General features: G+C 31.2%; 3 protein-coding genes across 10 annotated transcripts; 1 reads left to right on the top strand and 2 right to left on the bottom strand.

Annotated features, from left to right (window-relative positions):
- Window positions 1–24: 24 nt before the first annotated feature.
- Window positions 25–7,261, bottom strand: LOC114878946 (nuclear receptor-binding protein homolog). 4 transcript variants are annotated; one of them, XM_029193337.2, is made up of 12 exons: window positions 7,154–7,261; window positions 6,691–6,953; window positions 5,803–5,889; window positions 5,041–5,265; window positions 4,830–4,960; window positions 4,653–4,747; window positions 3,084–3,167; window positions 2,711–2,998; window positions 2,370–2,529; window positions 2,082–2,268; window positions 1,879–1,998; window positions 25–1,777 (listed from the first exon to the last, which is right to left on the bottom strand). In XM_029193337.2, exons 2-12 carry the CDS (start codon window positions 6,817–6,819, stop codon window positions 1,475–1,477), a joined length of 1,809 nt encoding a protein of 602 aa, XP_029049170.1. In that variant the 5' UTR covers window positions 6,820–6,953; window positions 7,154–7,261; the 3' UTR covers window positions 25–1,474. The 4 variants fall into 4 exon arrangements, with proteins under 4 accessions (XP_029049170.1, XP_029049168.1, XP_029049169.1 ...); XM_029193335.2 differs by having other exon boundaries at window positions 7,012–7,254; XM_029193336.2 differs by having other exon boundaries at window positions 6,691–6,930; window positions 7,012–7,254.
- Window positions 7,262–7,443: 182 nt separating this feature from the next.
- On the top strand, window positions 7,444–8,878 carry LOC114878947. Its single transcript, XM_029193339.2, has 3 exons — window positions 7,444–7,626; window positions 7,722–7,790; window positions 7,885–8,878. The coding sequence occupies exons 2-3, from the start codon at window positions 7,730–7,732 to the stop codon at window positions 8,691–8,693; spliced, it is 870 nt and encodes a 289-aa protein (XP_029049172.1). The 5' UTR covers window positions 7,444–7,626; window positions 7,722–7,729; the 3' UTR covers window positions 8,694–8,878.
- A 472-nt stretch (window positions 8,879–9,350) lies between these two features.
- LOC114878916 (integral membrane protein GPR155) lies at window positions 9,351–13,378 on the bottom strand. Of its 5 annotated transcripts, XM_046287898.1 has the most exons (13): window positions 12,908–13,138; window positions 12,643–12,814; window positions 12,440–12,565; window positions 12,061–12,350; window positions 11,861–11,983; window positions 11,172–11,764; window positions 11,029–11,096; window positions 10,813–10,959; window positions 10,606–10,745; window positions 10,376–10,538; window positions 10,142–10,307; window positions 9,887–10,070; window positions 9,351–9,817 (listed from the first exon to the last, which is right to left on the bottom strand). In XM_046287898.1, exons 3-13 carry the CDS (start codon window positions 12,541–12,543, stop codon window positions 9,504–9,506), a joined length of 2,292 nt encoding a protein of 763 aa, XP_046143854.1. In that variant the 5' UTR covers window positions 12,544–12,565; window positions 12,643–12,814; window positions 12,908–13,138; the 3' UTR covers window positions 9,351–9,503. The 5 variants fall into 5 exon arrangements, with proteins under 5 accessions (XP_046143854.1, XP_029049056.1, XP_029049057.1 ...); XM_029193223.2 differs by lacking the exon at window positions 12,908–13,138 and adding an exon at window positions 13,145–13,378 and having other exon boundaries at window positions 11,172–11,983; XM_029193224.2 differs by having other exon boundaries at window positions 11,172–11,983; window positions 13,061–13,153.
- Between the last annotated feature and the right edge of the window lie 1,331 nt (window positions 13,379–14,709).

Below are 14,709 nucleotides of genomic sequence, written 5' to 3'. Positions count from 1 at the left end.
ACAGTATTAATGAACAAAAACAAATTTCAGGCAGTGGAATTCCGAGTTATAGTATTTATTTATCACTGTCATCGTACAGCCCTTTCAGTAATATCCACGATTCAGTCGTCGCACTTTTTTGTTTGTTTTATAATTTCAATTATAAAGCTATACATTCAATTTAGTTTCATAATCTACTTACACACTTAAGATCGAAGTTTATGTTGGTTGGTAATAGTTTTCTTTTTTTTTTTTTTACTTTACCGCTAGTAATGGTTAGTCATTTGCTTAGTGAAATGCGTCACTGAAATTTTACTTTACCGAGGTATGAAATTGGAGCAGTATCTCTTGGCCAAGCACGTGTTATAAATGCAAAAAGACATAATAAAGTCGGTGTTAGTTTGTTAGCACTCGAATATACCTATATGACTAGTTTTCTGTGTCAACAGATTTTCTTAAAAATATAAATTATTTACAAGGATTTCAGCTAATTTTATCGAGATTTAATAACCTTGGTTTAATCACATCAATAATACCGAAGTATAGGAGGGCCGTGGCTGTTTATTAGAATACTACAAAACAGAAGAAATAAAGAAGATTCTTTTTTCTACCCTTACATAGTAACAAAAAAAGGAACCTAGTCTCTTATTTTTATATTTCATTGTTCTAGACAAAGGAAATATGTCGATTCATATGACTCGGATTGAATCATAATACCATATTGGATATTTAAATGAGAACAAGTGCGAAATTTGTTAGTCTTTTCCCTTTCTTTCGTACGTTTCATTTTCATATTGCTGTACGATTAAGCTATTCTGTACCTATTAATTAGATCGTTATCTTCCTCGTTTTAGTTTTCTTTCAGCTTTGTCCATTTGTATGTACAAACTAAACTTTTTTTTTTGTTCTTTTATCATACATTGTCGCGTCACATCGCGACAAAAGATAAATTTTAACTTGGATTAATATTTAGTTCGAGTAATTCGTTCAAGTTCTCGACGAATTTCACGTTCGATAGTTAAAATGCCCTTTATCTCAGCCTAATAACAGGTGACTACGGTTATGAGTAATAATAACTAGGCGCAGTTTTGGAACTCGTTACATTCGCAATTACGTTTTCTTAATAGTTGTACAGTCAACTGAAATCATAGAGCTCGTCCTCTTCAATTTCACGTTAGATTTATTCAGTGTATATTCTAACTGTTTTTTAACTACCTTACTACTTAATAGAAAACTTAATACCGTTAAATTAAATTAAATTTTATAAACAAAATATCGTATTCTCGAATGAAATGAATATTTGATGATACTGAGTTAAACGTTTTTTTTTAGCCTAGTGGTTTAGCCACGGCACCTTTTCTGCATTTTTTTTTCATTTTATTATTTAATTCCATTCTTTTCTTCCTGTTTACTTAAATATAAAAATACATAGCCAGTCTATACATAGAGCGTGCAAAGTGGCACAGTGAACTGAGTTACCAGATATCCTGGATGGTTAACTACCGCTTTCAGTATTCAACGGTGGTTCCGTTTCATCGTGACTTTTGCTGGCGTTACTCGATACGGGGAGACCTGAGGTTTTTGGCAGCGGGTTAGTTACACTATCACTATTAGATGTTGTCGCATTATACATAGAGTTATCAAAGTGTTGCAAGCATGGAAATTCTGGACCAGGCAGCAGTAAAGTAGTTTGGGTGGGAAGATTAGTTAATGATACCATTCCAGGTGTCATCAATTGCTTATTAAAACAACTTCTTAATGCTTCTTCGATTAAATTTGCTATCTTATCACGATCGTTCTACAACAAATGAGAATAGACTGAAAATTGCTCTTACGCGTATACCTAATTATTATTGAAATTATTATTCAATTTATCATTGAATAAATGAATTCGCTTACCTCGTTAATGAATCCAAAATGTACAAGCTCTTGCGCAAGAAGCATTGAAGTATCTAATTGACTGACAGGACACGTCAATTGCCTATTCATTTTGTCATCCATTCGTAATAATATTGTCATCTATAAAATACACCAGCGTAAAAAAACAAAACAATTTTTGATGGTGATGTTAGGTAACTCTCACACTGTGTTATGTCACTCACAAGTAATTCACAACTTTCTTCTCTAGGTTTAACATTACACATCATATTAACTACTCTTCGGGACTCCACGTCCACCGGTTCGGGGGTGACCGATTTTACCGATTCGGTTACCTCGGGCGATATCGCCCTTGGTCGAACAGGCGGTGGTAGTTTTGCCATAAATGCCGTTAATGGATATATACCATATCTGTTGAGAAGAATAATAATCGATATTGTTGAGAAACAAGAGAATCAATGAAATATTACTCGTACTCGACATCGACGTACAATGATCGAAATACTACTCACTTTACATCTTCGACAAACTTTTCTAACTTTTCCGTAACAGGAATATCACTTAACCGAGTCTGCTGCGGTGGTCTACCTTGATATTTAATTTCGGCAACTACCGTATCAGGTCGGTATAGCCTTTGTAATACTTCGTCCGTTATCGTTTCTGAAATATTTGCTGGAAAAATGTAAACTCGGTTAGTTACGATGAATTCTTTTACATTTATTACAATCGCTGTAATTTCTACCTTCGTGGCACAGAAAATATGGAACATATATGTATATACAACAAGTGATACGTTCTTTGACATACCATAATATGTGTAAAGATAAGATAACGAAAATATTATTACACTTACTGGCTGAATTAACCAAAGCATGAGCTGCGAGTAATTTTAAAGAATGTACTTCAAACAAAACAGGATGAAAAAGAAGTTCCCGTGCACTCGGTCTGCTTAGAGGATCTACTTGTAGACATTTCCTGATGAAGTCTTTCTGCTGGAAATCGTCCAAGGATTCTATCGTTTTCTTAACATTTTCCTCAGTCACGATTGTACCACTATCACCGTTACCCTGAATTTCTAACGCAGCCATTTCCAGAGCGCACATACCGAACGAATAAATATCAATGGCAGGGGTTACAGAATCTGAAACACGAAAATAAGATGTATCGAAAGAAATTCTGTGATTACATATCAGTAATATTGAACGCAACAAATATAATTCACTCACTTCCATATTCTGGTGCTACGAAATGCATGTTTTTCATATTTGCTCTACAAGTTTTAACATGATGATGAATCGCATCGGGTGCCACTGTAATTAACAAACAAAACATATTATTACATTTACAAGATTTTCGAGGCAGCAGGAATTCTGTAAATTTTTCTATACAGAAATAAAAATGAGATTTTCCTTTCTGAATACCCGCCACCCCCCTCTTAATAAGTAAATCAATAAATCACTAGAAAAATTGTGTTGTAACTGAAAAATTATCCTATAAGTAACTTGAGCCCTTATATGGTTAATCAATTTAGCATACACACATGTATGTATAAAAGTGTCTCTGGAAGGAGAAAATATTTGGCTTCACAGAGACACTTTTATCGAGCAAACTGACATTTTTTTGAGTCGAAAAGATTTATTTAGGTCATGTGTATGTATATGTATGTTTATGACAATGTTTACCTCATTATGCCTAAATTACTTAGCTGGCAACGGTTGATGATTATCTGCCAAATGTCTATTTCCTTCAATTTCACCACCTTTTCACAATTTACATCAACCAAAGAACGTCGATTCTCTTGGATGAATAAAAGTACGACTGTACTTCCTCCTTCTTCAAAGACTTTGTTGTGTTTTTTCATTATCTAGATTAGCCTATCTGCTATAATTGAAAATGAGGACTCAAGTTACTTCTAATATACAAAAGCAGTTTATACACAATTTTTCTAACAGATTTACAGAAAGAGAGAGAAAGAGAGAGAGAGAGAGTGACAAAAAATTACCATACAATATAAAGATTGTAACCATAATCATATGGAATTGTTTTTAGGAAAATTACCAAAGATATTCAGCAAAAAAGTATCTCATTTTTCATACATATATATCGTTTAGTTTTAGACTCTGTCATGTTATTAATCTTATTGTGAACTTCAATTAAACATGGAGTAAAACTGTCTTCACAATACATAAATGAATCACACCCTCTTTCACACGTTATTACACTTTATAGTATAATATTTGTATGAAAATATTGTTTATACATCATTCACTCTAATAATTGGATAATGCATATTACATTACATGTCAAGTCGAGATTAATTGGGTAACTGTGTAAAACTTATTTATTACTGTCGATCGACATATCGTACAAGCGTTGTAGAGGCAATCACAGTAATAGCAATATACGTACTTTGCTTGTACCCCGTGTAAGAACAAAATAAATACCAGTTAGGTCACAGTTGTTATTTAAACTTCACTGGTTGGTTGATTAATAATCCTATATCGTGATTTTTAGTTTTCTTCCATGAAAATTATGAGAAACAAAACTATTAGCCTCTCATAGTCCTGTGAATAAAAAAAGGGAAGTGCCTTGCAAACTCCTATTCCAACATATGCTGAATAATTTCATTTAGGGATAAATGCTCTCTTGAATACCTACGAGCAGCTATTGATATTTATTAGCAGAGTGTTTCAATACATATACAAGTACAGAAACATAAAAACTGTACTTTCTTGGGCATAAAATGTCCTATAAAAAGGAAAATTGTTTTTATATTTTATTACAAAAGTACTTACCTGAACCAATCTTTACAAGCCCATTATGTTGAATAAATATAGTGTCACAAGTGAGGTTTCCATGAATAATGGGAGGAGAACAGGAATGCAAATAGCTGAAAATTTAGAAGATATTGACAAATACATACAATTATTATACTCTGAACAATTCATAATTTACACACAAAGTCATATTACCTTAATGCAGAAAGTATTTGGGTACACCAACGTTTCCATGCTTGCAGAGGCAACTTTTTCACATTACGCTTTGTTCTTTTTAGGAACTGTTTTAAAGATCCAGAGGACATATACTCAGTTATGAATATAACCTGAGAAAAACAAAATATAAAACCATGTGTAATATTTAAGATAAAGAGAGGCTGTACTTCAGTCTTGTTTTATGACTTACTCGAGGTTTATCATTATGGGTATCTGTCCAATACCTATGAAATTTAACAATATTGGGATGTTCCAATTGTGTAAGATTTTCAAACACAAGCTGTATCTTTTCCTCCTGTGCTTTAAAATTTTTTCTTTCAGAGAATTGCACTTCATTCCAAACAACTTCAACCCCTTCCTCTGTATCCATTGCCAAGTATGCACAATCAATCCCTGGTACATCACGCTGTTCCACCTAGATAACAAACAGTATTTTTCATAAAAATAGTTAATTTTATTGGTACAATTATTTACATCATTCAGATTAACAATATAAAATGCAAAAGTTAGTTTATTTACAACTATAGCTTATAAGTATGCAATATATAGTAATATTTATTTACAATGTATAAGAGTTATATAAAACAAAAATTAAACCAAGCTGTAGATATATTTTAAGAATCAATATATATATATATATATATGTATGTATATATATATATGAAGTGGCAGAATGTATTACTGCAATCATTCATTTTAAAGTTACTTAAAGCATAATTCAAACAATTTTGTGCCTATTTGCTGTTAGATTAATACGACCTTGTAAAAAATTTGAGGAGGGGAATAATTCAGGGTAGGGATCATTATAATAGAGACTGTTGATAATCTGCTACAAAGAAATAAAAGACTAAAAATTCACACAATTACAGTTTCTAATTGAATATTTCAAACCAAATCAAAACAACATGTACAAAATAAAAGAGATAGCCTATTTTTGTTTAAATAGACATACCTCCATTTCAGTTACTTCGTTTTCACTGCCTCTGGCTGTTCCAAAAGTAGAGCCTTCGGCTAACGTAGACTTGGAACCTACATACACCTAACATAAAATAATAATTATTCAACAATAAATGGACAAACATTTTCTTCACCTTTGAACTAATACTATTTGTCTTAGATGTTGCTTAGAATGTTATTACTGCAACTAGTAAATGGTCAGATTATGTTTATTTTTAGAACAAAATATGAATAACATATCACTGTTGATAAAAGCTTAGGTCAAAAAGTTGTTAGAAGTCCATTTACACGTATGAAGTTAAAAACATATAATATTTACATAGATTTCATGAAAGTTATTATTCATATGATACATTATGATTCTTATGATATACAAATTTTAAAACATATATTTAACAAGTTTTTTACAATGAAGTAAACTTATTATTCTTATACATTATCATCTTAAGGGTAAGTCTGTATCAAATTTCATATAATGTTATCTTGTAAATCTTTCTTCAACTTCAAAAATAATGAAGTATTAAACATGATTAATGGAAATAGCAACAGAAATTTCTAATTTGTCTTATAAAGATACTTCTTAATACCAAGAACCTTCCGACTCCGGTGCTTAAATACCATTTACTTTCCACACCAAAAAACAAATATCCCAATAGTTTATTAAACTAAAATCAGTGCGATATCACAAGAGACTAAGCTCATTGACGTATTTCCATTATTGTACAATAGTAGTCACAACAAACAGAACGTGTATGCCAAATGTTTAGAGCTGTACGACCAACATATAATCCAAACGTGTAGACGAACGAGATATAAACAAATGCGTTGGTGTATTATGCGCAAAATAATAATTAAAAAAAAAAAAAAAAAAACAGAGACGTACCTCTTCCCGGCGTTTGAGCCACCGCCCGCAGGGGCTCTCCTCCAGGATTTCACTCTCATCCTCAGAATCTTCACCACTTTCTCGCGGTGACTTGTGCTCTGGATCCGTGCTGGAGCGACTCCCGGGCATCACACACGCGATTAGTTGAAGGAGTAGCACCGAACAGAGCAGAACGCGGCCAAACTCATCGGTGGTAATTCAAAAGAATTCCTTAATATTGCATTTATTACACCACAAGCACTGTCAATAATACACAGGTGAACCTTAAGTAGAAAGAACAGTTGGAAGAAACGTTTAATGCTGTAGCACAATAGCACTCACAGTGACACATGCAGCGACAACCCGTTGCAGGGGAACCCGAGCTGCGATATTTCTGATCTTACGCGGTCACGCGCACGGATCTACGCTTTTCGGTTTCCCTCAAGACTTGGCCGGTGTATCAAACATCGCGTGAATAACTCACCAATTGCACTGTCAAAATAAAATCTCTGTTATGAGCAAAATAGCTTCGATGTGACACACACTCTAGTACTCATTTTCGCTCTGTCTTCGGTCACGTTCGCCCAGTATGGCGATTAGCGTGCACCGCACCCTTTTCGGACCAGGAACAGCGACACCTGTCGACCATCATTTCCACGTCTAATTTCAATCTTATTGGAGATAACTAGTAAAGTAACACTTGTCGAACCCCTGTATCATAAATTCAATAATACATACGCTATCCTATGATGTTAGGTAGTTTGTGCCCATCTAGCTACCAACAGCTACCAAGGGGCACCACTGTACCATCATGTACCATACAAAAATATTCAGATAATTCAAAGTGTTATTCTGAATTTTATACATCATCATGAGTATTACGGGTTAAATAAACATAATCTTCGAATTTGCAATTAAACTTTGAGTTATATTTTTATTTACAATTATTTTTATTCTGTATGTATGTTCAATGTGATATGTTTGCCATGCTGCACACCCACGTGGTTATTGTTGACTAAATTGTTTATTCTATTTATTGCGTTTGGTTATAGTTAAAGTAATGACATCTATAAAAACGTTGCCTTTATTAGAAGGCACAGATTTAATCGTCCTTGATGAAGGTGCGACAGAAGTATATTAAAAACTATATATATATATATATATATGTTACTATGCGCTTTAGAGCTATTTTGCAGTTGTATGTATATATTTCAGGAGTGGATGCAATGTTTGCAAGAAAATTAATTGCAGGATGGATAGAAATCTGGAAGGATAAAGATCCTAATCGTATCTTTCATGTGTTATTGTTTTCTGATCCAAAATCTATGTATCAAAATGAACCTCGTTCTTTTTCTTCAAATAGCGTTATCATTGATGACCATTACACGGTAAATGTAAATGAAATTGATGTAAATAATATGAATGAACATGATATTCATAGTGTTGTATGTATTCTGAAAACTATAGATACAAATGCTACAGTGGTCATTGATTGTTTGACATCTTTAATTTTATTTATTGGTCTGTCAAAAGCTTTATGGTTCTTAAAAGAATTAAGTAGACAAGTACCACAAATAATTTGTATTTATAGAAGAGATTTTGTACAGAATAAGGTACCTAGCATTGAAACATTAGGAAGTACATATGTAAAATTATTAAAATCTTCAAAAGGATGTATAAATAACAATTTTAATTACATAGCAGAACTTATGCACCGTAAAATAGGTGGAGGAATTTTACAACAGCGTGAATTAATTAATCAGAATAATACAACTTATGAAATTCAATCAGAGAAACTTAAAACTCATAATAAAAAATTAGATTCAATGCATAAAGATCAAAAACAAAAAGTTGAAGCTTCATTTAGAATAGAAATAAATGAAAATGAAATGAAAGAAAGAGAAGAAATAGTGTTTCCATATACGCTTAACGCGAATACAACAAACACATCTAAAATTCACTATCAACCAGAAGATGTAGATGACTTTGATGAGGAGGATCCAGATGATGATTTATGTATCTAAGTAATTTATAATTACATTTCTTTGCATAAATTGGATATGAATATGAAATTCAGAATACATTGATATATTAAGCAACATTTATTTATATATTTATTTTGCATTTTATAACATGTTAAAGCTGATACATAGAATATGTAACATTTCAGCATTGTAATAAAATCACCTAATAAAATATTTAACAGATATTTGGTAATATATTATTTTTAAAATTCAGTCATATAAATTTTAAAAGTTTTGTAAAAAATATAGATGATTTAAAACGCTATTTTCAAAAAAAGAATACTATCTCAATACTGTGCAGACTATGTACTAGGATTTTCAAGTAGAATATTAGACATTAACACTTTGATGGCCACATATTTCATGTTTATGACTGTTGTAACTTTGTTGCTTTTTATACCTAAAAGAAAATTAATTTCTATACAATGGATAGAAATAAACTAATGAAAACCACATCAAAGTGTTAATATTCGTCTTTGGCGTTCATTAAATTAAATACTATTGTATCACTTTGTACTAAAATTTTTAATAATGTAATAAAAAATATGTTACTAATGATTGACTCCAACAGAAAAAAAAAGCCACAAAGAAAATTTTTTTACAATAAATTAATATTATCAAATCCAAAAAAGGACGTATAAATAAATTTCCACTAAAAAATTTTTAATTATATATTAAAGTAAAATAGTATAAGTTAAAAATATTTTTACCATGAAAACACTCTACTTTGTAGAATTGAAAAAAAAATAGTGTTAAAAAAATAAATAATGTAAAATACATTTGAATTGCATGGAACTCATTAAAAATGTCTTAGGTATCGAAAGTGTAAAGCATGTTCTGATCGTGAAAGTGATGCGTACTATCGATGTGTTGCAAAACTCTGCTTTCTAATAAGCTCCGACCATATTGTACAGCTTCGTCTCTGTTTTGCGCAATACCAGCTTCGAGTAACCAATTAACTAAATCGGTTCCGGTGAAAACACCTCTGTGTACTTTTAACAAGCGTCTACGACATATAGCTATACGAGCACGACATTCACTTAAGTGACAACGATTAAATTGATCCCGTATTGCCTTTACTTCTGGACTTAGCGCATCTTCGGAAGGAAGCTGCAATTCTTTTTCTACAAACATGAAATAATATTCTATATTACAAAAACTTAACATTACTAACAGTAGAAATATGTTATTACCGCGCCATTTACGACACATTCGTCGTAACCAGCATCCTAATTTCCCAAAGCCGGGATCTAATCCAAAAATGGCAAATGCAATTAATGATTGGCCAAAGTTCAAAGCTACATCCAAGAATGCTAGTTCCGCATAAATGCCAGTCAACTGCTCCATTATTAATGTTCCAATTGATATGGATAAGCCCTGCCATAAAATATTATATAATGTTGATTGATTTGTAACTTTACCATTGAACAATTTTGTTATTAACTCACAATAAACATAGAACAAAGAAGTAAAATAAGGAATACGAGGTGTCGAAGAGACTGTGGATCGGTTTCTTCGTTATTATTGTTTAAATGTGCGTCACAGTCATCAATTTCATTGTTGCTGCCTCTGCATACTCCATTTGAACACCCATTTGGATATTCGCAGCCGATACTAATATTATTAAATATTAATTATAATATTACTTCAACACACGTCGATTTCTGTATGAAGTTACTTACATTGGTGTAGGTGAAGTTGAAGAAACAAGATCTTCAACATCTACCAAACATCTTTCTATACCATCATTATTAGAATTTTCTTCGTTATCTGGTAAATTAGTATAAAACGTCGAAACATGTCGGCGTTGATACCGCTGTTGTAAAACCAAACAACCTAGTGTTACTGTAAAAGAAAGAATGTAAATGCATTTTACACTTTTTAATTTTGTACATTACATATCAAAACGTACCGATAAAACAAAATGTCAGTATAAAAGTAGAAGTTGCAGCTTGAATTCTACCAAGCTGAAAATTAGGATTTCTAAAATCAAGGTCAGAGTTCTTTGGAGATATCGTACTACACATTATGGTTACTATCAAAAGTGGAACCCTGTAAATAAAAATTATTTATAGTTATTTTGTCATAACAATTATTAACACAAACAATTTCATCATACCCCCATCCAATAGGATAAAACCATTTCTGTATGTTTCGCACGAAGTCCAAAGAACGAGAACTTAAATACAACAAGGTTGCAGCTATCGCAGTCGTCCACATACGGCTTGCATATACTCCCGTTGTGATCAAAATGAACTGTATGTACCTAAATAATTTAGAAATAATATGTCTATAAATTTAATAAATAAACGTAGTTAAAAATAGTACAAATTACCATAATATCGATCCGTTATTATGAGATTCAAGTTTGGTCCAAATTATGACACCAATCGCTGTAGCAAACTGAAATTATATTTTTTTAATAAAAATTTCGACTGTACGTTATATGTACATATTCTAAGCTAAACTACTACAAACCTGTGCAATTATAATACACAATGTACATTGGTGAGTAACACACTTGTACTTTTTTCGTCCTAATCCAACGAAACAAAGAATTAACCATACGCAAATTGTTGCTGAAGCAATGCTCACATCAAAAGAAAATACATTCAATTGATGTGAATAATCTGTTGGGGTGTTTCCAGAAGAAACAGCATCAATTAATTTTGCTGATATGAACATGAGTGGAGCAGATAAGAAGGTACAAGCAACCATTGCTGATGCAATTAAATCAATTTCAAGATTATATCGAAGAGTAAAGATAAATAAAGCCGGTGCTGTTGGAATAGTACCATACAAAAATCCATATGTACTCAAATCTTGAGTAGCTGTAGCATTTTCGCCAGCATTTAAAAGAATAATGGATTCTCTTATCACTAAAGGAAGCACCAACAATTTTACTGATATTAATATGCCCGGTATAACAAGGGCTGTGCCCTTTAATTTGTGTACTTTTCCCACCATCATCAATCCCAACAGGAAAAGAGCACTGGCTGAGAAAGCATTACCAAATACATCAAGAACAGTTGCAAGTGCAGGTGGTACTAGATGTTTAAAGATTAGATTTCCTAGAATACCAAGTATAGTCATAAGAAGCACTGGATTTAATGCAATTCCTTTTGTAATGGAATAAATCATATTTTTATAACTTCTATGATTTTCACCAGAACTTTTGCCAATTTCTAATAGCACAAAACCAATTGGATTTAAAATAGCCAGAGATATGGGTGCCATTAGGTACAGATATGCAGCATATTCAGGATGAGTGTTTCCATACAGAGCATCAACTATAAAAGTATCATCATTAGTTACATCTTATTAATATATATACACATTTATATAGTATATTTTTTATTTTACATACTCATAGGATATCCAATGGCAAAATCATTACTTTGCGTAGTAAATATTGCAAACAGTGCAGCACAACCAGGGTTTGATGGTCTTTTAATGACTAGAGATACGCCAAGAACAATAAAAAATACACAACTTTTAGCTAATAACACAGCAAGAAGGAATCTCCAGTTTACTAAACTAAAATCAAGTTTTGCAAGTGACATAAAAATTAAGGAAGGCAAAGCAAATGTTCCTACAAAAGTATTTAAACCATTTGCTTCAGTTTTAGTAATGACATCAAATCTTCCTGCAACATATCTGAAATAGGTAAATATATGTTAATTTTATATAGACATTTCAAGTTACAACAAAATAATATAATGTTTAAACTATCAAAGAAAATTTACCCGCACAATATAATTGCAAAGCATTGTATCAGTGCAAGATATAAATTATCCATTGGCTCATTTGCCAATAGCGGATGATGAGATATTTCTTCCAACAGAGACATGATTAGCGAATTGTTCCAATTTCTGCAAAAATAAAATATGTTTCAAATATTCAGGTATATGCATAGAAAATACAAGAAAAATGAAAAATGGTACATTACTTTCTAATATACGTGTAATTGCATTATAATTATTTCCTAATTAAATATTGTCATCTTTCTAATATAGCATTACAATTGTCCCAAGTTGGACTTGTATATAAAAGAATATTATATAGCAATAACTTCATGTCAACTTCATTTTCCTTTGGTCGTACTGTTTCCTCTGTATATTCTGAAATTTACAAGAATTTAATTGAGTTGCATTGTAGTAATAATTCCATATGCTCGTATACTGAACAAATTAATTGCTGAAAATAAAAGAGACCATTATACAACTTGTATTATCATTACAAGACAATACAATTACTGTTGAAGATAACAATGCACATTGTGTAGAACAGAAAAATATTCACTTGCACAGAGCTATATTACACTATGTCAAATATATTATTTTTATAATGAAATGAAACGAACAAACCAGAATCTATGAAACATCTGTTCACGATAATTGTAGAATATGCTAATGACATTTAATACAGTAATCTCTTATGCTAGTTCGTACCGTTAAAACATTAGCAATACACTTATGTATTACGTTGTACGGTGTATGTACGAGCAAATTTCAATCTCATCTTCATGCACCACATCGATATTCGTAGCTGGATCATATGATTGGTTCGTCATATCACGTGTCCGTGAAAATAATCGAATTCGTACAGAGATATTTAACTTTAAATGATATTTACTAAAATCTAAAAATCTAATTTATAATCATAAGAACGATGAGATAAATCAAGGTACGTATGAATGTATATTTTTAGGTTTCATATTTATATATTTAATCATATATTTATACATAACAATACTTAAAAAAGAGGTTAATCATTGATATTGAAGATTAGATAAAGAATAAATCATTATCAAAAACGACATGAAAATATCATTATAGTACTTTCATATTAAAATGTTTCTAGTTGCTTGTATCGATTAAGTGGTACAGATAATGCGTAATAGCTTCGGATTATTAAAGATAGGTTATCATTTGCGAAGAAGCTTATCAAAAAATTACACGATAGACTTTGAACTTGTGTAAAATGCAGAGTACATATTTTTAACATAGCGAATATTTATCACATTATTAATATCAGTAAGAGGAAAATCAGCGATTCGAACAAAGAGTATTATCAAAGCATTTTATGTGTATATTTCGTTGGAAATATTTAAAAACATTATGTTATAATTAAGAAATCAACTTTATTGTCATTACGATTTTTAAATGCATATTCAACCTACGTATGTGTATTTATACATATGTATATATATATATTTCTTATGATAACAGTGCAAAGACTTTTAGCAAGCAGCAAATATAGTTTTTTTGCGTCATTGACCCCTATGAATCATATATGTATATTACATATTTACATATGTGTATATTATACCTTACGCAATTACGTAGTTGCGATATAAAGAACAAAATTTAGCAAATATTTTGCAAATTGTTTTAGTTTTATTTATTAAAAATAAAAAATAATTTAAATTCTACAAAAGCGCGAGTACATCAAAACGTTTGATTTTATTTTGTTTCAAAATTGTTATCGAAATCGTATCAATAACAATTATTGTATAAATTTCATTTTCCCTAATAGATATAAGTGCGTCTTAATTTAATTCTAATCTAAACAGACATCATATACAATAATCACGTGGCCGATAGCTAATATACTTAAGCAAACTATATATATACATACTATATACATATTAATTTGCGGTTATGCAAATATATACATGTACGGATTAAAAACATAAATATATGCCTGTGCAAACTGTCTGGGACGTCAGCTGATTCTTTAAAACAACGTTCACTTGGCAGTGTTTTATCGCGATAAGATTTCTGTACAAAGAAAGTCGAGATTCGTCAGATTTTATGTATTTTATCGTCAGACAATGAATTAGCGGTAAAGAAAAAAAAATGTGAATAATATTTGTATATGTATTGCTTTTCCAGGAAGTCCATTTAATTATATTAGTGTACCCAGAGCATATGTATATAGTCGTTATTTATCGTGACGTTATTTGAGTCAGACAGAGCTGACGTAAGGCTTCGATAGCAGAACAGCTGGAAAA

Source organism: Osmia bicornis, chromosome 11, assembly GCF_907164935.1.
Source record: "Osmia bicornis bicornis chromosome 11, iOsmBic2.1, whole genome shotgun sequence".
NCBI classification, from domain to species: domain Eukaryota; kingdom Metazoa; phylum Arthropoda; class Insecta; order Hymenoptera; family Megachilidae; genus Osmia; species Osmia bicornis.
Note: the sequence above shows the minus strand (reverse complement) of the source record. Positions and strands in the feature narration are given on the sequence as shown.

Excerpts from the sequence above, each read along its gene's own strand:
- LOC114878916 (XM_029193223.2), bottom strand. The coding sequence starts at position 12,543 with ATGTCTCTGTTGGAAGAAATATCTCATCATCCGCTATTGGCAAATGAG. Across the intron at positions 11,097-11,171 it reads TGTGTATTATAATTGCACAG|TTTGCTACAGCGATTGGTGT; the intron begins GTTTGTAGTAGT and ends ATATAATTTCAG. Across the intron at positions 10,960-11,028 it reads AATAACGGATCGATATTATG|GTACATACAGTTCATTTTGA; the intron begins GTAATTTGTACT and ends TAAATTATTTAG.
- LOC114878947 (XM_029193339.2), top strand. The coding sequence starts at position 7,730 with ATGACATCTATAAAAACGTTGCCTTTATTAGAAGGCACAGATTTAATC. Across the intron at positions 7,791-7,884 it reads TTTAATCGTCCTTGATGAAG|GAGTGGATGCAATGTTTGCA; the intron begins GTGCGACAGAAG and ends TATATATTTCAG.
- LOC114878946 (XM_029193337.2), bottom strand. The coding sequence starts at position 6,819 with ATGCCCGGGAGTCGCTCCAGCACGGATCCAGAGCACAAGTCACCGCGA. Across the intron at positions 1,999-2,081 it reads AAGAAAGTTGTGAATTACTT|ATGACAATATTATTACGAAT; the intron begins GTGAGTGACATA and ends TGTATTTTATAG. Across the intron at positions 1,778-1,878 it reads ATTTTGGATTCATTAACGAG|AACGATCGTGATAAGATAGC; the intron begins GTAAGCGAATTC and ends CATTTGTTGTAG.